Here is a 26,190-nt window from a genome sequence, read left to right as displayed (position 1 = left end):
TTGTAGAATCCTTATAACTGCACAATTTAGGCCTTAAGGGGGTACTACACCCCTCGATAAATTTGTGTCTATTTTTGCATTTTTCTCAAAAACTAATAACACACTGGTAACAAAAGTTACGTATAATATAGGGGCAAGGAATCCAATTACTACACTGGAATTTCAGTGACCCAAGACAAGCGGTTCGTTATTTATGATAAGAAATAAGGTACCACTAGGATGTACCTCATTTCCTATCATATATACTGAACCGCTTGTCTTGAGTCACTGAAATTTCGGCGTAGTAATTGGATCCCTTGCCCCAATAATATACATAACTTTTGTTAGCAGTGTGTTAATTATTTTTTGAGAAAAATGCAAAAATAACCACAAATTTACCACAGGGTGTAGTACCCCCTTAAATAGGGCTAATAAATATTCCCTGTGTTTTTAAATGGTGGCAAAACAGGATGTGAGAACTGCCCAAGAGTTAAGAAATGATTGATTTTTGGATTGTTAGGGATTGTGAAAACCCCAAACATATACCAAATTAGATGAAAAAGAGACTGGTTTATAACATGGTAAATTTTTCTGCAATTTTTACCAGATTGAAAAAATTGTGAAAAAAACTCATCTCTAAACCATCTTGTACAACTGACCATAGGTCACTAATGGTCAACAAAAGAGCAAATCAACAACATCATAAGATGAAGATGTGTGTCACACATTGAAAGTTAGTTGAATTTATTGTGCTGTCAGTTAGTTTAAATTTTAGAAAAAATCTCTGAACCAGTTTTCAGAACATTACAATCTCTTATACCAAAATGCACCCCATATCTGCCAGCATCACCTCCCCTTACCCACCTTTACACTAGAACCCCTTTCAGAAATCACGTTTCAAACATACTTGTAGGCAGACTATTCACCTGTGGTGATCCAAGCTTCATGGGGTGCAAAATTGCCATACAACTTTCAAAATACACATCCTACTGCCATTTTCTAAGGCCTGCCTGTGCATGGGCATGACACAAACCTAATATCGTGAGTCACAAATCAAAAAGAGCGTTGAAGTTTTGAAAAAACTGCCCACGCTTTCTTCAAAATAGACACTGCAGTCTTCAATTATTTATCTTAAATTGTCGAAATCTTGACTGACTCTGCTTGAAAAAATTATATGCCAAATTTAGGTGATCAGATGAGAAAGCCTATAATCATAATTATTGATCATCTGAGAGCCCACTCGTATGCACTGTAATTCACAGACCATACGCAATGGAGTAAATGTGACTTAATTTACCAATCACAGTCTTTGAACACAGCTATCGCTAATCTAAGCATTTTCCACCCTGATATGGCAGTGACGTCAAAGCATTGAGGCAGCCGTTTCGCACGCTCATCTATATGCCAGCTTTAAGCGTGTGTACGCCAACGCTTTGAGCAAACACTAGCAATTTGTAACTGCACCCAATGAAATGCGCACTGATGTCACTGCCCCATCAGGGTGGAAAATGCTTTAGGTGTTGATCCTATTGTTCCTCAAAAAGTGCACTTGATGCAGTGTACGCATGTGCTCTCATGATTGAGAACTAAATATTTGGATTACAGGTGATGGCATTTGGAAAAAAATCTAATAATATATACAAAGATGAGAAATGAAAGTCATTGGATAATCAGAGAAAATGGTAATGATAATATGACTGGAATATTTCTATAAACCTTTATGGAATTGTTGAAATTATTAAGAATAAATTGGATTATATTATCTTAATAATAAATGAAAATGATAAGTATAACATATATTTATACAGTTGAGAGAGAGTTTATAAAGTTCATTCAATAAAATGAGCTTACAGACAACACACATGGACAAATCTGAATGCTCCTATGCATCATGATAACTGATAAGGCTAACAGTTTTTTTTTAGGGTGTTACAAGTTTTTACTGTACAATTAATACCGAATGCAATTTTGGATTTTCAGGTACCGGTAAAAGTTTTGGTTTTTTCACTTGTCATATACTTTAAAAGTCTTAATGCTAACATGCAAATTCATGCTTAAATTGACAATTCTAAACAATTAAGAACATAAACTTCTTATCTGCAATATTAACATTTATATACCCATAATTCCTACCTATTTTTATGCAGGTTTTGAATTGTTGAGAAAGAAAAAAGTCTTGACCTCCCCTGATTTTACAAAACAGTGCAAGGCAAAAGAGCTCAAGTACATGATTGATTACAATTACATTTTTCATGAACTAAATATTGGTATTTTTCTACTTTATAATCACACACCTAAAAACTTAATAATAAGTTAAAAGTCAAGTTTCAGGAACTGATTCTAGTATAACATTAATTTTCTTCAATATCCTGATACGTAGAAATACATTTTTGCTACATTACATGATACACAAAATCAGTATGTTTATATCACTAGCTTAATGAAGAAAGCATTTAGAACAAAGTTATTTGGTTGCTGAGATAAATAGTAACAGTAGAAATAATCACTAATTGTTAAATAGATACATTTGTAAGATTGTAGATTCTAACCTTGAAGGATTTTTGATTGATCTATATCTGGCAAATACTCACAAATATGCCACCTTGGTCGATGGCTTCCACAGAATGACCACTATTATCCACTGCTTCCTCCCCCATATGATTTGACAGAATTTTTGGTAATGTTCATTTCCGGAGAACATCACCGAAAAGGTGCGGAAATAATTCCACAGGAAAAGCAATGGATATCAGTGGTCATTCTGAGGGTGCTATCAGCCATGAGTATTACTAGATTTGTCACTAAAAATCTTTGATCATAAATTTGTCCCTGGAATGACTGGTAAAATTGGTCTCTTGAATACATGGAATGGTTTTTAATACATACAATACACGAATATGAAATTTAAAAAGTTTGATTTGATATAAAATGTATAGTTACAGAACACTAGCATGTCATAATCCAGTGTACAAATCTTGTAAAACATACATCATAATTTATAACTGATATTTTCAAAGTTCACTTACAGTGGTTCCATGCAAAAGTTTTGGTAAGGCACAATATAAATAATCCTTTTTGGAGTAAGCTGGGATGATGAGGCTGTGAATCACAAAGTGCCCCTTTAACATTGAAAATACGGACTTTTCGCCATACCACTTTCTCGAAATACACATTTAATTGATTATAGTGTTTGCGACTGGTTTGCAAAGGATCATAATGGGTCACAATTAATCCATAGTTTGTAACCACTGAAATACAATTTTTATTACTTAATAATTGAAAGCTAAATGTAAATAAATATCAAACTAGTATAAATAATAGGACGTTTTGTTTCATGTCATCTCCGCATTGGTCCGCATCTATTAGGCTTCCACTGCCTCCTCTGACTGCACTACATTATTATTCACTCCTGCAAAATTAATATGGAAAAACAGGAATAAATGATGGAAGTAAGGGGTTGCCTCCTTATATTTTATGATATGTCCATGTGCTAATTGAATGAACATAATGTGCAGAATGTGTATTCCCTTGTCTCAACCATGGCAAGGTGCCCACATGGAGGCTATGAGATGCAGTAGCTGCATGAGATTACATACGCATCTAAAATGGCATATTTGGGTTCATTCAATTGTATTTTCAGAGAATAGAAGCCATCACATGTATGCCAAATAGGGTATCCAACTTGTAATAATTGTCACTAATTTAAATGTGAATAAATCCCAATAAGGGAAATCATAACCCTGGTGAAAATCTCTGAATGGATACATGTATCAGAAACTACAATTTCTTTAAGCAAAGTTCCACAAAGAGTTCAAATCAGAATCTCTTTAGGAATGTTGGGGAGAATAGAAGTCTGGGTGCACGGGGTACATCAGAATTATGCCAATGATACTTTTTGCTGAGGTTCTTGCAGTTGGAGCACAATATAATAATAATTTTTTTATCACACATTCAAATACCAGATGTCCACATACCAAAAGTTAATCCATAAATATATACATGCCCCTCCACCGGGACACACACTTTTAGTAACATGAGCCACTTTTGGTTCTTCTCAGCCACATTTTGGCAATTAATTCAAGCCAACTATTGCTACCCCACTCTCCAAGATGGATTTAAATTGCTGTCTGAATACTATTCAGTGAATAGTAATTAACAAAGATGTTACTGCATATATACTTTGGGGGGGGGGGGGCAGTCATGCCCCTTGATATTTACTGCATTTACTTGGAGAGTAGACAATCATGCCCCTTGTAGCTTACCTTTCTTGACAGGAGTTTTGACTCCAGCCTGGAGATCCTCCCATTCCACTTTACGCTGGTGAGGCTTGCAATACACATTCCCAGCATACAGGGAGTAGTGAGACAAACTGAAATAAAGAGCAGGAAAAGAAAATATTGGTGATAATGTGGTGGGCAAAGAAGCCAGTAGTAGCCTCTCAGGCACTTTAAATGTTAATGTGACTCTCCTACAAACTAATGGATCTGCCTGTGTGATTAATAACAAGGTTATTATTTATGATTTTTTTTAAATAAATGACTTGCGTGAACATCACTGACAGCTTAAATCCCAGGTTAGAACAGCTATCAGGTCTGTGGGCGGGCAGTGTTTGGATCCTGGCTAACCCCCCTGCATTCAGAGTTTAGACACATGCATCCCTGAGTGTACATGTGCTAAACTTTGTCTCAAGTGCAAGTGTCAAGCAAAGTGGTTCAAAATGCCACAAACAGACCATTACATCACTAGCTAAAATTTTGCCCAACAAAATATTTTAGATATTTTCCCAGGGATTCTTTTTATTACACTTTTGGTTCAGGGCACCATCTGAAACCTAAAGGAGACAATAATTTTACCCTCGGCCACACCCTCCATGACAGCAAATGCCATAAGTGTCATGCCCATGTTAAAACTTGAAATCTCAGCCTGTATTAATGATAGTATTAATGCTGAAGATAAAAATCAATATTCTCCATTCTTTTGGCCCTTATGCATGACAATTCAGTACTATGGATTTCTCTGGTGTTCAACTTGGGGCAATGATCTTAATTTCCTTGTTACCAGGCCCTGTAGCCAAGATTTATTGTATGGGAGATTTCCAAAAGTGGACCTTTTTTCCATCCATACCTGAGAATCTTGTTGCAGAATGCACACTTGAAGCAGTGCTGATGGTAGACCTTTTTATTCACTTCCAACTTTTCCATGCTGTACACATTCTTGTTACACATGCAGCACTTGTCAACTTCTGGATTCTTCCAGGAGCGAGGAGAACCACTCTGGAAGAAAGGAGGAAATAAATTATGTACATAATGGACCTGAAAATATGATATTTATCAAATTTCATTTAACTTCCTTTGACTTGTATCACCTGTTTTCAATAGCTAGTGGTACCAGTGATAGAAATAAGGCAGGGTCCTGAAAATTGATGAGCCTGAATGGCCCATAGATATTCAACTATAGTCTGTATATCTACCTTGAGTCACCGGCACTTGCTTTGAAGTTCAACATGTTCTGCGTTAGCTTGGCGTTGTTAAGTGTGTGTACATACTTTTACGAGCACGATCAACATGCTGCATATGTACACACAAGAAACTACACTAAGCCAACGCAGCACATGCTGAGCTTCAAAGCTAGTGCCGGTGACTTGAGGTAGATATACAGACTATATGGGCAGGGGTTTTCAACAGGCGACCACTGATATTTTGAGAAATCCAGAAAAAATTTCATTTGTAAGCAAAATATGAATGGCAAAATTTTTCTAAATATTTTTTCTTGTACATTTTGCCAAGATAAATAAACTGATTTGACATTAAATATTTGTGATTTGTGGCACAAATCCTATCTCAAAAATAAATAAAAATAAAAAAACAACACATTTTGCATAGGCCACCAACAGGAAACAAATGTGGTTTGTTTAGCCATATCACATTCTTTAATTAACACCTCTCAACAAAGATGGTTCAAACTTTCAGGAGTCTATGAGTCTGTCATCAGGTCAAAAAGATCGGGACTTGATACAGTCACTCACTTGCTGATGAAAGATGTGCCTGAAAATTCTGAGGTAGGAATTAATTACTTATGCTTGGATAAAAGTTTAAATCATAATCATGTTATAGTATGGTAAAGAAATTAACTTTTAATTTGTGTTCAACTTACCTTTCGAATTTCTGGTTTGTCCCCATTATTAATCTTGCTCTGAAAGAGACTGAGTCGACCAGCTACCCCACCACTATTTGCAATACTCTCATTGCGCTCCTGGTAGAAACTCTTCTTCTTTGGCTAAAATATAAACAAAAATAGATTTGAAAGAAAACCTTTGTTTTACAGGGGAGGGGAGGCACTTCCTTATGTTGGTCCGATATGCATGATCAGCAGTGAAGACCACATCCCAGGCCTCTATCACCTGGGATGTTTTCACAAAGATCAACTAGTGCCTTCAAAAGATGGTGATGCTGCGAAAACTTCCTGCAGTAAGTCCAATTACTAATATGATGTCACAGTTAAATAAGAACTTGTGAAATACATCGCAAAAGATATTATTATGTTGCTCTTCCCCCGTTTGGCAAAAGTATGTTATCCCATATCAGATCTAAATCCTTGGCGAAGGGGGAAAAACATCATCTACTGAAGATGTTAGTTAACAGGGTTGTAGCAACATCCAGTGAGCGGTGGTGGGCGGCAGAGCCCACCACTCAATTTTGGAGCCCACCACTCAGCTACAATTATAGCACTGGAGCCCACCACTCAGAGTCCAAAATTGCACAATTTTATTGAATTAGTCAAAAATTTAGTCAATTTTGACAACAAATTGCCAAATATGAATGATTTTTATCAAATGCCACCCAGCACTAAAAACATGCTAGCTACAACCCTGTTAGTTAATTAAGCAAAAACATATTTCAGGTGAGTGAAAAATTGTGGAGTGTTGATGTTAAAGCTCTTTTAATGTAGTTGAAAATTTTATATATTTTACTATGAAAATGTGACTCAATGAAGAATAAAATTCATAGCAAAAGAGATTCTTTCACTGCAGCTTTTACATACATTTGATAAAGCAGTTTTATACTGTAAATGCACTTGTCATTCCACTAAGCAAAGTGTTGCATAACTGCTGTGTATTTCTGGTTACTTTCTGAGTACTTCATTGCTCTCTTATTTCTATAAATTGTGTTTTTATGTGCAATGCACAACAGACATATTTTGATTTGACTCTGGTTATCAGTAATGTCACAACACCTACCTTGCTCTCTGTAAGAAATCCTTGCTCCTTGATCTTGCTCACAATCCTGAAGTAAGAATAACAAAAGAAAAGCATGGAACTTCTTAATGCAAAATCAAATTATATTTCTACATCTTTTACAACATTTGTATCCCCTGTAGTAATGTCACGGCTGTAAATTATTCACTTGGGCTTGAGTGGATAACCAGGGTAGATAATGTGGGTTAACTCACCTTTTTCTTCACTCAATATCCTATGGAGCCTTCATTTTTGGCCCTTTCATCAAAATGATTTCACATATGGGTAGTGGAGATCAAAGCCATTCAACCATTGGACCATCCTCCTTCAATAACCAAAAAATGTTATTGCACAGCCCCTTAGAACCAAGTATGCTAGACCTTTGGTGTTTTCAGTATATGATAGCCTAATGTTTTATAAGGTAATTGTTATAGTAACTCAATTTTCAAAAATGCCTCCTTTGGCCCCCATGGACCAGATCGTGTCACATATAAGGATATAGTAGAAATGTTACATTTTAATATCAATATTTATAGTCTGAACTTAATTATGTTCCTTTCTTACCCAGAATCAATGACGACTGATGTCAATTGTGTCTTGTTGGAACTGAAATGAATCAAATAATACAATATTATAATGCGTAAAACAGAGATACCATGGCAAATACAATATAAACAGAGCCACTGGCAGCAAACTACTCAACATTTTTCTGTATTTATACATAAATATTTCTGTTTTTTACTGAATATTTCTGGGTTTTTACAAAATTGGAAAACAAGAATTAAAAACCCCCAATGTCTGTAAAAAAAGAAGTAAAAATGGCAACTTGTCTGCCAGAGAGTTGAAAGATTTGGCTGGTTTTTTTGTGTGCAGAATTAAAACATTTAAAACTGCACAAATGCACATGTTTGGTAAATTTGTAGTTCTGATAAAAGATTCTAGTAAAATTATCTGTGAAATTGCAATTAAAAAAATGGCAAGTTGCTGTTGCAATTAATGAAAATGAATGTTTTGTATTTCCTGCTTTCTCAAAAATCATACATCTGTACTTAATAAATGTATCTGTACATACCTTGAGAAAATAGTTTGAAGTTATGACACAAAACATAATAGCAATTTCAATTTTAACAGCATCAATTAAATCCATCTCTATTTAACGGTAATTAATTTTGTTTAACAAATAATTTTAACAGTTGAAAGTGAAACTTACGATGGTTTTGTGAGGTCTTTGATACGCTCACTCATTTCGTGCAACTGAAAAATAAACATACAAAATAAATATTAAGTTAACATACTCTTTACTTAATCAAGCAAAATGTGCAAATTAAGTCACAAAATCTTGTTTTATCATCTTTTTTATAGGCTGAATTGACATTCAAATCTTACATTTCAAAGTTTTTATTACCATTATTTTAACTATCATAGTTTTAAAAAGTTGTACAGCAATTTTACACTTCACTTGGAGTGTAAATCTCAATGGGAAAAGGCCCATTCAGTGATCCCAGCAAAGTACAAGTCATTAAAATTGTCATTATGTATTTTTGAAATGCAAAATGTGGCAAAAAAACAAACAAGGAAAACAGTAGCAGTTAAAAGTTGAAAAACCAATCCAATACATGAAGCTAATTTCTCTACTTAAGAACACATTATTACAATTTCATGTAAAATGTCCTATTTCTTCTTACTCTTTAATACACAGCTTTCAGCTTAATCAATAGCAGGCAATGTTAGAACATCTATGCTACTATTAAAAGGTGCACAAAATTGAATTTTCATAATTTCAACAATTTTTAGAATACTAAGCAAATTTCATTTGAGGTCTGGTTAATTACCTCAATTGCAGTGAATTAGGGAATATTACGTCCACAAACTGAAACTGAATTTTCTTTTTATAGTCATTTGGGATAATTGTTGTAGAGTTTGAATTACAGGCATTTAAATATACCCATTGTGACCATGAAGTATACGTCTCAAAGTGTCACATGACCAGCCCAGCGGGTCAGTTGCCTGATGAAGTCTGATGGTTTCAGACGCAACGTAGCAAGTTGCAAAAAATGTAAGTTCCAGTATTTGATTTAATTCAAAACCTTGTGATTTTAACGACTGGATGACTGAGAATATTCACTATTTCATGAAGTATACTGTATTAGTTATATTACATACATCATAATCCTGTCGCTTTTTGCGCTGCTCCATATCAAACCTAGCAGCATACACTTCAAGTAGTTTCTTATGCAGATCTTGAGCAATTTCTTTCAGACGTTCCATGCTGATGTTAAGACCAATGTCCAATGCAGGAACACGTTCTTGGACCACACGTTCACGTTCGTTTTTCATTTCATCATCACTCTTCTTACGGTCTTCTCGGGCCTTAGCAATGGCAGCCTACAAAATGACAGAGAGGATTGAGGTAAGTCATGGGGTGGAGGATGATCTATTGTAGTTATTCATTGTGATAAATTGATAGACATTGGTCACATTAGTTTAGTTTCTATATAATGAATCATTCACAGTGGCGTGTCCGGGGAGGGGGCTTTGGGGGCTGAAGCCCTCCACACTTTGTTAAAAATCATGTAAAATCAGCCGTTTTGGGCGATATTAGCCATTAAGCCCCCAAGATAACTCTGAAAGCCCTCTGGGCCCCCAGCAGGAACAGATCCTGAACACGCCGGTGATTCATAAGTTTCACATACTTACGGAATGAAAATAAATTATTACACTTATTTGATTTCAATCTTCTGTTTTTCTTTACCTTCTCTGGGTAAAGATTAGAAATATTTTCATACTTACAGTTATGTTGTACTTAGGATGCATTGGATTTTTGGAGTTTCCATTCATCATGCTGCGCAGGCGTTCACCAGCCTCTTGACGACGGCGTTCTATCTCTTCCTTGCGTTTCTGAGCTTCTTCCTGAAAACAATGTTTTTACAAGAGCATGAAATGACATTTACAGTGGCAGAGCCAGATTTGTTTTGGGTAGGAGATCTAAAAATTAGCCTAAAATGTGTTAATTTTTGCCCAAATAGTGGAAGTTTCATAAATATTTTGTTCACTGTGAGGGGGCAGATATTCAAATGCTGTGCAAACATTAATGCAACAAGTGCAGTTTGACAAGATTAGTGGCAGTTTGCTATTATATGATCCACATACACTTTGTAAAAATATGTTATTGCAAGATATGGATTCAAGATAACTGAGTTTTATAAGGTGATCCTGCAGAATACACACTTGATCATTGTTTACCTTGTTTTTATGATTAAAATACCAAAAACCTTTGTTTTAACCTATTATTTATAATTATGGAATATATAAATTTGACCAGTGTCATCCTTTCCTATAAGATCAATGTATTACTCTGCAGAAATGAAACTGTATTAGGCCTATTTAGACAAAATAACCAAAACTGGAAAAATATGACCTGAAAGCTCCCACTTGCATTAAGACAATACAATAATTCTATTTGAAATTCTTACAGCTTCACGAGCCTTTCTCTCTTCCTCTTCCTGTTGGCGTTTTTGTTCCTCTTCTTCCTTCTGACGTTTTCGCCGTTCCTGTAACAGTTAAATATAGTGGCATAGATTAAAGCCATAATATTGTATGATTTGTTCAAATGGATTTTGATTTTATCATGATTGGCATACTCATTGATAAACTGCAATACTATTATTTGAAAATGAAAATCGAAGGTGCTATAATTGTGACAAAATTCAAAATTATGATTTATTTTTTAAAGTTTTTTTACAGTTTTTACAGTTTTCTATAATCTCTTACTGCTTTCTCCTGTAGCGCAACCAAGTCACGTTCATACTGATCACGCTCTGCCTTGCGGTGTTCTTCTTCCTCACGCCAACGCTCCTCTTCTTCACGTGCACGCTTCTCTCTCAGCTCCTGTAAAACAAAAATAATAAATTTGGAAACGACCATGCTCTCATAAGAGGTTAATCCCAGATAATTAAATTACCATATGTTAGCATTTATTCTCATTCTCATAGCAGGGAATTATCTCTCTACCAGGGGAACGAGAGGGCACTTGACTTATTGTCACTTATTGAATATTGAAAAATTAAAAAATTCAACAGAAAGATAGTTTTTGACTAAAAGATCAATTTACTGAGCAATATAGTAAGGGCTAAAATTTATAGCTACCCTTTTGTACAGAGTACCCCCATCTGAATGTTTCTCATTCCACCTGGTTTCACAGCTCGTTTCTTCACAGGATCTTTAGTGGAGAGGTATTACAGGGAGCAGTTTGCCCCTCAGATTTTGTAAAAGAAAACAATCAGGTTTTCAATAGTGTATTCCATTTCACAGGTAAGAAAACCTTTCAAAATTCAATATTATTTGTGACTCCAGTTGAAAGCTTTGATTTTCATCTGCAAAAAATCTTCTGTTCTGGCTTACAGTGGATTGGTTTTATGCTAGCCACACCCCTACTCAACAGTAAACACCATAGTTTATCCATATATAAATTTCCCACATTTCTAGTTTCAAGCCTCTTGAGAAATACACTATACAAATGTGTGACCCAAAAAGAACAATTAAGTGAAAAGGGTGTGTTTTTTATTTTGCAAACAGGTAAGTAGCACATCTGATGTGTTAAACACTGACTTTCAAGAGAAAGAGTAATTTTTCTTCTGAACTTAGTAAACTTATTTAGGATAGTTTTTTTGTGCAAATTGGGTCCAAAAATATTTCCACATATTTTGCGGCACTTACTGCAGCTTTGAGCTCTGCTTCATAGACCTCCTTGTCAACTTCTTCTTGTTGGTTAACTGAGTTAGCTCTGTAAAAAATGAAATTATATGTGCATGAATATTAGTGTCAGGTGGTTTCAGCCTTCAGAAGGACCACCTCAAAAACAATGATAATAAAGTTGAAAAAATATAAAAATTAATTTTTAAAAATTAATCACACAAAAAGAAAGAGGATTGCTTGTTAAACCTAACCATGGTTGTATAGTTATTTGTTGTCTTTGCTCCTTTACAAAGAGGTCCAACTGAAAAAGCTAAAGCTAACTACTAATTGAATTAAGTTTGTAATTCTGTTACAGATCCAGAGCACCGTCTTCCATTCTTGTTTCCTAATGTTCAATGATGGGCTCATTTTGATTAGAAGTCAAGCTTGTCCCGTCATCTACTAGCTGCATTCTGAATTTGGCTACTTCGTCCTTGAAACAAGGGAAATAATAGTTCATTGGTAGAACACCCGCCCTATCACACTAGGAGCAAGAAATAAACACTCTTGTATATCACTCTGGACTGTGAAGATTACTTAGTAAAGATATCTGTCTAGATTAGTGTGCTCCGAAGGTTTCTGGACTTGGGACCAGACTTTGGCTGGCCAATCTTCATTTGGTTTGCAGGATCATCCTTCCATGGTACTAAAGAATATCCCAGAAGAATGTGCAAACTTTTATTATATCCTACATGTTAAATACCATCTTTTGCCTTTATTCTATTACTTTCGTGACTAGTACCATTAAAGATCATTCTTTTAAAAATTTCATACAAACAAGAAGTCATACCCACCTTGGCGTTTTTCGCTGTGTAAAAAAAACAACACAAAAATAAATTAGTTAGCTTAAAAAGAAAAGTATAAATTATATATTAAAATGTTACAAACTGCTGCCTGTTAATTTCTCAGATTGAAAAACCTTCTTTTCCTTTAAATCATGCTGTTCAAACTAAAGATTTAACAGATAAGGAAAGTCACTCAAAGCAACGGCGGCACCAGGATTTGTTTCTTCCAGGAAATGGGTGGACTTGCGGGAATGGGGGAGGTAGTAATGGATGAAGTGAAATGAGGGGGGACAAATTTCAGAATTTGGTAATTTTTTTGTTTCTGACAGAGGGGGATAACCTCCATGGAACCACCACTGGTTCAAAGTTATATTTTGTATAATATTTATTTAATATAAAACATACAAATTTAACTTTTATAAAGCCCCACTTACCCAATCCAATTCAAATCAAATATTACCAAAATGGATCTCTTGAAGCATTTTTCCCACATATGAAGAAGTGATATATTTGAGATGCTAATCTGATTTTTGTAATGTTTTTAAAATTAGATAAATTAAAGCAAAGCATGGATATGGCACAAACCCAGCAAATTCAAAAACATTTTGAAAGATTTTTGCTCAAAACATGCTATAGCAACATGAAATGTAAATGTGTTTTCAAAATGTTTTGACAACACTTAATATAACATTATCATTGTTGGATTGTTTTGTACTAAGTTTTCAAAAATGTTCTTTAACTGTTATTAAATGTATTAAAATAAAACCCATAAAACATTTTGTGTTTGCTGGGTAGTGACCATTCTATGGAATCATGCATGGTCAATGTGTTAATAGTGATGAGTTCTGACCCAACTAGACCAAAGTCATGTGGAATTGACATACAGGCAAAAAAGGTGCAATAAACAATGAATACAACAAATATCATTGTAAAAGCCCAAAACTTTGCATATAAGTATGTTTGCTTGGTTACCATGTTTACTGGGTAAGTTGATGATGACAATAACTCAATTTTCAAAATTGCTTCCTTTGGCCTAGTTGGATCGGGTGCGTTACAATTACTGGTGAAAGCAGAATGTTTTTACATGGTCTACTAAGCTCTAGCTAATAATGATAAGGACAAGAAAGCAAAGATTTGATCAAAATATAGGCATAGTTAAAGCTACTATGTTTGTTATTACACTGAATGAAATGTGAAACAAACATTTAAATTGAATGGTAAACCTTCCTCCTCAAATTGAAATCCCATGCTCACAACAAGATCATTTTTTATGTTGAAAAATACCACTCTACATTTTACTCTGTGCATAGCCATTTTGAGAATAACTCCCTGCAAAATTACACTAGTTCACCACTAGCACTCCAACATGCAACTTTAAAATACAAGGGATCACAAAACCTAAAAGCTACCTATTGACCCTTTGCACAGATCCATCATTTTGCTACTAAAACAAGGTTCTTGGCTTCTAGCTCCATGCAAAGGCATGCTCATTTAGGTATTTGGGGTTTTAGGCACTTTACTTGCACATATTTATGCAACTCGCCATAATGTTTTCACATGCAAATGAAAGTTGTGTAGACAAATGACACACACTTTGTAACTTGGAATGACCACGCAACAGGTCAATTACATCACTTTGAGCCCAGAATCTTACTTCTTCCAGTGGATTCACAAAATATGACATGTTCCTCCTCAGCAAATATGGGCATTCCTGCTTCTAAGTTTCTCCCACCAAATGAGATATTTAAATAAGTTAATTAATATTTAATAATATGTAAATTATATTAATGTCAAACTATTAAACTGTATACCCCCATCTTGTCATGACCATCTCCACTCTTTAGCTAGCCTATGTCAAATTACCCCATACACTCATGTCATACACAATTCAAAGGTGGATTTCTTCTCTCTCTTCACCCCATAGTGATTTGTTGGGAGTGGCCTTCTGCTCTTTTTTATCTTAAATTATATGTCTTTCTTTTCATATGGACCAGCTAACCAGCTTGGCTCAATGCTTGAGCCTGGTCCTGTCAGGACCCAAGTGTGTCTCCACACTGAGCAACTGTTTAAGCAAACAAACATAACGAGAGTTTTGAGTGAAGTCTTCAAAGAAGTGAAATTGTGGACTCAACATGAAATATGCCAAAATATACTCATATTCTACACATTTTAACAACACTGATCTAATTCATTTTCATGCTTTATTTGCATGCTACTAAGAACACAAGTATGTTCATACAAGTGTGACTGCTTCCTTCTGTCCACTAGTGGTTTTCAGAGTTGGTGATTTGTGAAGCTCATTATGATGACCATTGGTCTCACTTGTCCCATTTGTGATGCCATTATCCTACAAAGTAGTTTAATTTATGATTATAATATTAGACCGTAGAATTGTTAACTGTGGAAATCCACAGGCTGTATTGAATTGCACAAATGGAAACCAAAGTCCAAGAAAGAATGATAATAAATGTCTTAAAAGCAAAACAATAATAATTTTAATTATTATTTAAAAATGCCCAGTGTAAAAAGTACAAGCATTACAAAGGTTTGCGCACATACAATAGCCCAAAATTATTATTATTATTACAAAAATACAGGACAAAATCCCTGTTAACTTAAAGGAGTATTTCGTGATCCTAGCATCCTCTTTTTATGACATTTTTCAGTACATATCCACGAAAAAAGCATATTCCCAAAATTTCAGTTGCTTCCGATATTGCGTTTGCGAGTTATACATGACTATGTGTATTACACTGCTCCATAGACAATGGAGCACCAGAACGAAATTCAAATTTCACGATATCTTTGCTAAACGAATTAATCTGCAAGAAATATTTTGTACATAAACATTATGTAGCCAGAGGTTTCCAGTGATATAAAAATCTCAACTTTTTTTGAGAAAAGTGGGGGATGAGGCTGTGGATCACGAAATGCCCTTTTAACATACATTTTACACTTGCCAGCACATGCCCATCATAAAAATTATAGAAATATTACCCAGATCAATTAAAATGACTTGACCAATGACTGGCTAATTGAGATGCAGATATTATATCAGCAAATTATTGTGAAAGAATTGTGACAGTGATCAAATAATTTGTGAAATGTGCTGATTCAACCAATCAGAATTAACTATAAGGAAGTTAGGCAGAAATATTACAAGTCCTGTGCCATACTTATTAATACAAAGTTAGGCACAATAAGACATGTCACTGCTCTGTGCACTGCAAGTCATATGCAACAAAGTTAGGCAAAATGTTATCCACTCAACTCTGCAAAGATTGACACAAAATGGTCATGCATCCTGGATGTGGCATATTGCATGTACATGTGCTTTTCGTTGATTTTCAAATCAAGATGTGACAAATACTTCTCAAAATAAGCCAGTGATATAACCAGAGGAGGGGGCATGATGGCATTGTTTACTCAGTCAGCAACCATCTCCCCTCATCAACACAAACAAAATTATTGAAAGATTTTTAGAGAATGTCCAGATTAGTTTTTGCCAGGTAAATTGGTATATTTATATACTTGGTGTGATGTGAGAAGGTAAAGACATATTGTTAAATACAAACAAAATCACAAACACTGCATATTATTTTAATACCTTATATAAGATAATTATTACTGAATAATAAAACTTGTAAACAGTACCCCAGCAAACACAAAACATTTTGGATATTATTTGCAAAAGGTTAGAAAAGGTTGCAAGAAAATATTTAAATGTCAGGATATATAAAGGGTCTAAAATGTCTTCATAACATTCAAATACATTTTTTGAAAACATATTACAAAATAAACAAAATGTTGTTAAAGTGTTAACAAAATAGTTTAAAAGATGTTTGCAAAAATTATTTTGACAATGTTTTAAAAATATTGTTGCAGAGTGTTATGATACAAAACGCTTTCATCACCTTTATAAACCCGACAATTAATGTTATTAAAACGTTTTTACAAAACCAAAACCCAGAATTAAAAGGTTAAAATGTTTTTAAAATGTTTTGTGTTTGCTGGGATGTCACAATTTAAAAGAATACCACACAACATTCCAACCACTAAATATATTAAGTTTACTACAAACAAAGCTTGCACCTCAAAACCAAACATGTAGCCTGAGAAGTTCTTAGTGAAAAGGTGGGTAATAATGAGATGTGCCACAGAATTTTCTATTGAATGGGCAAAAAATGACTAATTTTCCATACAATTTTCAGCTTTTTTCAAATCCTGATGTTAATATGAAAAAAATAATTTTGCAGGGTATTCTACATGCCCAAATGGATTGGCTACATCCCTGACCAAAACTCATACAATTGAAGTCAAGATATTCTGTGATTTTTGCCAGTTTCTGTGACTTTTGCCTTACACAGAAAATATTTGATAGAAAATGTTATGAGAACAGTTTGCAAAACAGAAACAAGTTGACTTTAAAGTACATAATTTGTTTGTTTCTATTCAACAAACTGTTAAAAATCTTTTGAGTATTCAGTTTTGCTGGTTAAATTGGTAAACATTAAACATTTATTTAACCAACAAACTGAATCAACTGGAAGTAAAACTAAAACTGGTACTTTCCACACAACTATAAATTTGTAATGTTACTGTGCAATGTGCAATACATAGATAAGGAACACAATGTTACTGTTAACTCCAGATGCAAATTATGCAATATAAATTACCTTTGCATTTTTGAACTGCACTGAAACTAAGCACATTAAATTAAATAAAATTTAGTTACTAACATTTAATACACTCATGTATTTTCACATTCGGTATTTACTTGGGCATGTTGGAATACAAGCCTAGCATGAGTCACATGCCTGATTGAGGGGACTGTCTGACACCAACCGCTTTTCCGGAATTTTAATTTTCATGTCAATTGGGGGCATATACCCCCATGATGATATGCCACTGTGTTGGGATGGGTGAAAAAAGTTGTAATATCTATATCTATCTACCTTCTTTATTACGTGTCAATGATTGAGACATATAAATTAGCTCTGAGATAAAACCTATTGTGCCCGAGTAGAGGACTAAAGGCGGACACAAACCAAAAGTTGTCATCAACCCAGGACTTAAGGTGGACACGAGACAGAGACAAATCTACTGGATGACCAACTGGACTGAAAGGTGGACACATGACTGACATAACTAAAGAATTGTCCTGGATGACTGAATGGTAGTAGCAATACAGGGCTAAAGGTGACATAATTATGACAAACACAAATGCTGGATGACCAGGACTACTACAGGTGGACACGTTACAGACACAACAAATCTATTGGATGACTGCCTGTCTGGTGGACAGAAGACAACTGGTGTGATGAAACTTGGACAACCAACAAATGCAACTCTACTGGATGACCCACTGTTTTTAGCAGACATGATAAAAAGTTGAAGACATTACAACAAAACTACTGGATGGTCGACTGGTGGTCAAGCAACCCACGACTAAATCAAGACACATGACAAACACAACTTGACTGTATGACCTGACTAGCGGAGGACTACAGGTGGACATACAACAGAAACATATTGGATGACTGACTGGAAGTATATAGAACACATGACAGGTACAACTCATCTGGAAGACTGACAATTACCAGAGGACTACAGCCCAGGTGGACACATAATAGACACTACTACTGGATGTCCGACTGATGATGAGTAATGCCAAGCTAAAGATAGACACATGGTGAAAACTCTCCTCAATGATCCACTGGTGTTCCATGGCAAAAGGTAGACACATGACCAACACAATTATTGACTGACCAACTGCTTGTTGTTTCAGGACTAAAAAGTGGACATATGAATAAAGGTGGACACATCCATAGATAGTGACCTTCACTATCTATGACACATCATACATGCATATGACTGACACAACTGTACTGGATGACCAACTGATGCACGAAACCTGCGACTTTGGATACATGACAGACACAAATACTGGACAACAACTGGTGTGGGTATCCCAGGACTAAATTCAGACAAACAACAAACACAATTCTACTCTATGGACCCACGGATGTTAGCATACTAGGATTGAACTTGTTAACACATGACAGATATGACTGATTGGTGGTAGTAGTACATGTATAAAACAAAGACTATAGACATCTCTACTGGATGACAATGGCAGCTACCTGATGAATCCAGGTTCAACCCCACAACATATTCAACATCACATTCAGCTTGATTCGTACCAGTTTAAGCAGTTGCTCTTTCCCCTCTGGAGTCAGTTCATTATCCTCCTCCTGATGATGATCTTTCACTATCTGAGATGGACTGGTTCTCCTCAGGGAAAGTCGGGTGGAACCTCTTTCAAATGGATTTGGTTCCAAAGTTAGAGGCCCTTTATGTTCCTGCTCCCGGTCAGATTCGTAATCTTCTTCATAATCATCTTCATACACACCATTTCCATGGTAACCATTCTCCTCCTCCTCTTCCTCTTCCCCATTTACAACTTCATCATCAGAATAGAACTCTTCCTTAGAGTGGCCATTTTCTTCTTCGTTGTGGTAACCGTTTCCACGGTAACCATTTTTGTAACTCCTACTATTCCCATATTGATCAACATTATTTTGAGCATGATGATCAGAATTCTTGTAAAAGATAAGTGCAAAGAAAGAAAGTTAGTGCAAGGAAATAGAGTGAGTGCAATCAATCCACCAACATTTAAAAAAAAGAAGAAATAACAACAGAAAAAGTATCATGAATATAAAAATTGCTTTTGAAATATTTCAAATACTACCAAAAATGTTTGTAATATGCCTGGTATTAAAATTACTATATAAACATTGAAACCTTGTATTGAGTATTTTCCCAATTCCCATTTTCCAAACCACTAAAATATGAAATCTACTAATGCATAATAACATTAAAGAATCAAATTTGTGAAGTGCTTTCAGCTATTTATTGCAATAATTATTCTTAAAATGTGTGTTTTTATAGGTGATTATTATTAATGCAATATAATTTAATAATAGGATTGATTACAGGGCCTTAGTTATATATAATTGTGCAGGATTATGAAATGTGTAAAAGTGATGATAATGATGCTGAAGCAAAAGCCTGTTTTATGCCAACAAATTAATTATAACCTTTATCAAAGGCAATACTGTTATAGAACCTCCACTAATTGAAGTGAAACTGGTTGCAACTATTTGCCAAAAAAGTTTTGGGTTTTTTCTTTTTAAAACTTTTTTCATAACCATTGTGATATATGTTTAATACATATTTTGCATTTTAGAAAGTGTTTGCCACATACACCCCATTTTTCTTAAACTTCATATAAATTATTCTCCACAAAACTATATGATTGAGATTACAAACCTATGAGAAATCAATGTTATTCTTCTTCCATTTGAACAAGTTATAGTGTGTTTCAAAATATTCATCTTTTAAACCTACCAGAGTGACTTCAGGTACTTTAGGACGCGAGAATCGAGGAGACAGGATTTCTTCCACTTCTTCATCTTGCTTGTAGGAGCCATTGCCATTCAAGGAGCCATTCGCAGAGTCCTTTGACCTGCAGTAGACAAAACAATTTTTCTTGAGCTGATGTACGACTAAACAATGAATGAAAAGTTTGTTTCTTTGCTACCATGGAAGATTGCATGTTAATTGTGTTTAGAGGTTTAAAAACAATCATTTTCAAGATAAATGGTATTGCACTTGGTCAACTTATTTGTTGGAAGTTTTTCAAAACTTTTGTTGAGCCAGTCTAAATTTTATAGGATACATTTTGTTAGCCAAAAACTTTAGTAAGGGGCAAAATTTGGTGCAATTTTTCTTTTTTCTTTGCCGTATGTGTACACAGTCAAACTTGCGTGCCCCAGTATTATATATACACCACTGTTCTATTTCCAAATTTGCTCACCTTGGTCACCCTTTATGTCACAGGTAACAGAAAATTATACAACTTATAAGCTCCCTGATGTAATAAAAGTGTACCCATACAGCACATATTCATTGCAGGAATACCACATTGTAAATGTTCAAAAACTGCACTGTGAAATGTAGAAAAAGTGTGGTACACAAGCTTACACAGCAACGAATAATGATGACACCGCATCCCTGGTATATCACAGTAACAAATAGCAGGTGACACTGATGGCAATTGCCTGGGGTACCCCATGCACATCGTTGCCTTGGTACCCCCACCCCAAATGTGTAACTTAGCACACATTCTTTACCTGAATTTCCTGGCTGCCCTCACATTAAAGCAAACACACACGTTTTCCCTGCTTTATCATGTTTTAAAACAGATTTTTACTTGTTTTTTTGTCATAACTAGATATCCAGATGATCTAAAATGTAGCGTGTTCATAGGATAATACTGCATAAGAAGAAAGAAGAATTATTATTGCTAGCATTTCCTAATTGATCAAGTTACAAATATGAAAAGATGAAGAGAAATCACAATCAAACAAACAAACTTACCTTTCCATTATTTCTCTATTCTCCTCAGCCTCCATTTGTTCTCTTTCTTCCCTTTCTCTCTTCTTGTCTTCTCTGACGACGTTCTTCTCTCTGACGTGCCCTTTCTTCTGCACTTGCGATGTCAGACATTGTGTTATTATGTCAAATACGTCACTGTAATCAAACAAATTGACATGGATTTAATGGTTGCTGTGCCTATTTGACAAGTACTTGACAGTATTTGTATGGTATCTCTGATTTGTCTAATGTAATTGATTCATCATAAAGTTTACCTACACTATATTGTTATTCTGTGAATATAAATTACTCAAACAAAGTAAAGTAACATCCATTAAAACTGACAAGACCTGATTCTATTATTCTTTCCAGTTCTGATTTTGATAGTTTCCTGAATTAAATGGAGCGAACAAAGGCAGTGTACTAAATTGCACAAATAAACCATTGACTTGGCAAAATCCTGGGCAAAATCATAAGACCATTCTTTGTGCTCATTTTAGAGGGAGATATAAAAGATATTTACCACCTTAGGGGGCTATCATTTTCTTCAGAAGGGGGGTCCCAAATATACAGGGGGGTCATAAATTGTTGAAAAAAAATAGGGGGGTCTTAGAATTTTTGATGACCAAAATGAAGGGAGTCACAAGATGACCACAGATAGTGTGTTTATTTTATTAAAAAAGACTGATTTCAATACAATTTTAGCCTGTTTAAGGGGTAAGGGGTATCGGTGGTGGGGTCATAAAATTTTTGTTGCTGAAATAGGGGGAGGGGTCGCAATTTTATTGATGCTGACTTTTTGCAAATTTGGGACCCCCTCCCGAAGAAAATGATAGCCCCTTACCCTATAGAAACAAAGCCAACCACAATAAACCTGGCAGTTTTATTTTTGATCATATGAAAATATCCTAGGGGATCAGGTAGCCACTAGCCACTCAACATTATGAGGTGTGTGCAGTCCCAAAGATATTGTTTTGCCATCAAGACCCCCTATTTTTCTATCCCCCAGCCCTTTTTGTGCAAAGTCTTCACTGAAAGACCAGATTTTGAAGAAATCTTGTAAAGGAATGTTTTCAACATTGTTTGTAGTACCGTTACTTGTAGGATCTATCGCATCTTTAATAGCATCTTCCCCCATTCACCCCCCCCCACAGAACTCTAGGCCGCATATGTAGGCTTATCGTTGTCACTTTCATATAGAATGCCCCCCACTATAGACTCCAAAATTGGTATTAAGGTTAAATAGTCATTTTATTTTTTCATATTTAACAAAATACAGTGCAAATCACATTAGCCAATAATCTAATATGTTTCTGTTTATTTCATTCTTGGATTTTGCCTTTGAAATGTTAAATGAAACAAATCAGTTAACACTTTAAAATGAATGTCATCACCCCGTCCTCTCATAAGCTTGCCATAGGATGTGTTTATACCTACAGTTTTTTCACTGCTTTGAGGTCAAAAGGGGAGCCCTAACCAGGAAAGGCAACTCTAGCATCTCAACTCACGCTGAGAATATAATTTGACTTCATTTCTTAAGTTTCCATGTTACAATCCCATGTGTACTATTTTAAGAAGTATGAACTTGAAAAGTGGTATATATTATATCATGTTTCAATAACAAGTGCTTATTTGATACCATTTTATAACTACAACTTGTACTGGTATATGCCACGATGAACCAGTATTATGGGACTGGGGTTATAGTATAAATGATAAACTCAACATTAAATTTGAAATACTTGTAGAAATGGGTATTGTAATCCTGATTATAATGCAGTTACTCTCAAAGAAACTACAATAAATCCTAGATGTTGCTGAATAATACTTTTAACTGCTAGAACCAAAGTTAACCTGCTGAAGGCCCGGCTGAAGGCATTGTTTTCAAAGTAAAATAAACAAAAACTAGGACTAGCTATTTTGGTGTTGGACAACTTTCATCAAAGTTCCACAGAGTTGAGTCATTTCTGGTCAAATTACATCTCTCCATACTTAGACCTATTTACAACGGCCAATGTAATTTAAGAACTTGGAAGTAATATATCTCTAAATACCATTCTGCCTAATGATCAACGTAATATTCACTGTTTGTTTGCTTCATTTATTTTGGACAAAGTCCTTGGACTGCAATTTAATCTTATGTGCAAATGTAGTGTGAGGTATCTTGGGTGATAAAGTGGTGTAAGGTGTTCTATGGTGTAATTAACTTGGACACAACATATAGCTACAAATCAACTACACTTTACATTATTTATACAGGGCAAAGTTTATGAACACTAGATCCGGGCAATAGATCTTTCAATATTAAAGGCAAGTGGGATGGCAGCCATACTGTTCCAGTTTAAGTAATGCAGCTCCCCTCCAATCCACCCTCATCCTTTTGGATTTCTGTTTTTAAAAACCCACCTCATGATTCTTATTTAAATAAGAACCACAAATATTACCTCTATAACTATAAGCAGGCCTGTATGCAGGGGCGTGGCTCTGGGTGTGGCATCATCCTCCAAAATCCACAAATGTCTGCTTTTTGCTACTTTTCCAATAAAAAGGTCCAAAGTTGGAGAAAATGACAAAAGGTCCACTTATTTGTGATAAGGTGGTCAAAAAGGCCATAAAAGGGCAATCAAAGGGCTTTATGTCCACATTTTACCCCAAAAAATGTGCAAGCACACTTTTCATTTGAAAAAAGTAAAATTTTTGGAAGTCCCACACCCAATGAATCCTGGTAATAATGGGTGTCAATTCCGGTTGGGGGGGGGGGTTATACCAGAACGAAATTCACATTTGACAATATTAATGCTCATTATTATACCATTCCAAACTTGAGAAGTCCCTTATTTGCTTTGTTTTTAAACATCCTCAGCTACCATCACCCTGAACTTGTTCCTATGGCAACCATCAACTTAGCATGTTGCCTTAGGTTAAAAATACAAATTGGGTTGAAAGGCCCCCTGAGGTAGAGGAGGTTATTCATAGAAAGTTCACCTATGACAAGTTACAGACCTTATTGTCATTAAGTCGCCTTTTGTGTTGCAATAAAATGTACTCATTTGCTAGTATTAAATGATATAAAAAAGAGGTATTAACCATCAAGCAACTAAAATAGCAAATGATGCTAAACAATTTATTATTTTCTATTCAATGGCTTCTGTGGCTGACAATCCAAAAGTACAGATTTACAAAGAAACTGAAAAAGAAAACCATTAAGAAGTATAAAATGCAATTTGTTTCAAGTTCTGGAAGCTTCAATATAAATGTCGCGAACCTCAGTTGTCGGTCATCAAACCGCACAGCAAATAAAGCTCGCTGTGCAGTGCCTTTACGCTTGAACCATGACAGAGGGAGGGAAGGTTGCAAACGGCACAGCTGGTAAACAAACTACGACTTATACGAGCAGTATGAGTGTCTACCTAACAATCATTAACAACTTTAATACTCCGTTTAATACTTACCTTTTAACACCAACAATATCCTCGGTCTTTATGTGAATTTTTAGAAGTAAATGATGTTATGTACCGTATTCAAAAGCTGTAATTGTCTCAGTAAACCGCCTGACAGCCGTATTTCTTGCAGGCCAAAATGTTGAAGTTTCTAGTTTTTGTACCAAGATGCTTGTTGAGAAGTGCAGTGTGCTTGTGTGTGTGGATGTTTCAAGTTAAAAGCGTATATCAGTGTTTCTAGATCAAAAGTGGTAGAATTCCCTAAAACCTTAATCATGTCAATGGTGCATGGTGTGAAAGTATAATAGAATTTTTGATGGTGGCGTGCGCAAGGGGGTGCCTCAAAAAGTGTCATGTGCGGTCGCAACTTTGGGCATTGGCTTAGGAAGATTTTCAACAGGGGGGGGGGGGGCTGAAATTTGGAAACAAATTGGTGGGCCACCCTGGGGTGCCTGAGGTGGGGGGGGTGTACCCCTCGGAGTCAGAAAAATGTGCAAAATATAGGTCACAAACACCCATTTCCCTCTATTTTCTCACACTAAGTTTTTAACTTCACCTAGGATTATTGGGGGGGGGGGGCTGAAAGGTATAAATTTCGGAAGAAAAATTGCGTGAAAAATAGGGGAAAATACGAGTGTCTACATTGTATACAAATGTGTCTTTTGGTGCAGAAAACATGAAAAGGGGCTTTTGAGATGTTTTTGCTTGAAAAAAATGCTTTATAGGGGTTCTATGCTCAGGGGTTCTTGGGTTGGGGCGGCATTTTTTTTAGACTTTGGAATGATTTATGAAAAATTTACATTATCAATGCCAGGTGACTTAGCATTTTTCATTTGTTCCATGGCAAGCTCAACTTCGGATCTCAATGGTGGAGGTTCTTCCTCACTCGTTTCACTCTGTACATACACCTTGTCATCTTGTGCCTCAAACAGCTGGGAACTATACTGAACCCATCGCCTTTTGATGTCTTCACTTCGGTAAGAGTGTTACTTTTCTCATCATTATTTTATAACATCCATCCTGGGGGTCCACTTCTTAGTAAGTTCTTTGGCAATACCAAAAGCTATTTTTGAGTCACCCTTTACATCTTTCCATTTCCACACACTTCCTTTCGATGTAGTTTCTTTTGTCCTCCTTAACACTTTCGGAGACCTCTTTGTTTAAGCGTGCCCATTCTTCCTTTCCTCCTTTCCTCCTTTGCTCTCTTCCTGTCATCAGCTAGGTTTAAGGTCTGCTGACCCGGTCTGCTGAGAGATCCACGGCTGTTTCCGTTTCTTCTTTCTGGGGATGTACTTCTTTACTGTGCTCTGGACTGCATCTTTCATGTCTTCCCACAATTCATTTGGGGTCTGCTCCTCTTCATTAACTTTCAGTAACTCGTCAAACCTGTTCTTCACATCTACTGAATATTGAGTGGGAATGTTGTCAACATCATACCTGGTAGGTGATGCATTGTCTCTCTTAGCTTTCAGTTTTAGTTTCACTTTGGCTACAAGTAGCTGATGGTCACTACCACAGTCAGCGCCTGGTAGTGTCCTGACATTTTGAAGTGATGTTCTCCACCTCTTCCTGACCATGATGT

General features: G+C 35.5%; 1 protein-coding gene across 4 annotated transcripts; it reads right to left on the bottom strand.

Annotated features, from left to right (window-relative positions):
* Window positions 1-402: 402 nt before the first annotated feature.
* On the bottom strand, window positions 403-24,809 carry LOC140155984 (uncharacterized). 4 transcript variants are annotated; one of them, XM_072179029.1, is made up of 18 exons: window positions 24,621-24,809; window positions 21,172-21,324; window positions 20,140-20,257; window positions 18,933-19,331; window positions 14,969-15,076; window positions 12,739-12,752; window positions 11,927-11,993; window positions 10,982-11,098; window positions 10,684-10,761; window positions 10,001-10,120; window positions 9,374-9,595; window positions 8,421-8,464; window positions 7,775-7,816; window positions 7,214-7,259; window positions 6,130-6,252; window positions 5,101-5,249; window positions 4,239-4,345; window positions 403-3,385 (listed from the first exon to the last, which is right to left on the bottom strand). In XM_072179029.1, exons 2-18 carry the CDS (start codon window positions 21,204-21,206, stop codon window positions 3,339-3,341), a joined length of 1,836 nt encoding a protein of 611 aa, XP_072035130.1. In that variant the 5' UTR covers window positions 21,207-21,324; window positions 24,621-24,809; the 3' UTR covers window positions 403-3,338. The 4 variants fall into 4 exon arrangements, with proteins under 4 accessions (XP_072035130.1, XP_072035131.1, XP_072035132.1 ...); XM_072179030.1 differs by lacking the exon at window positions 14,969-15,076; XM_072179031.1 differs by lacking the exon at window positions 18,933-19,331 and having other exon boundaries at window positions 24,621-24,808.
* Between the last annotated feature and the right edge of the window lie 1,381 nt (window positions 24,810-26,190).

The sequence above is a fragment of the Amphiura filiformis genome, chromosome 6 (genome assembly GCF_039555335.1).
Source record: "Amphiura filiformis chromosome 6, Afil_fr2py, whole genome shotgun sequence".
Classification (NCBI taxonomy): Eukaryota; Metazoa; Echinodermata; class Ophiuroidea; order Amphilepidida; family Amphiuridae; genus Amphiura; species Amphiura filiformis.
Note: the sequence above shows the minus strand (reverse complement) of the source record. Positions and strands in the feature narration are given on the sequence as shown.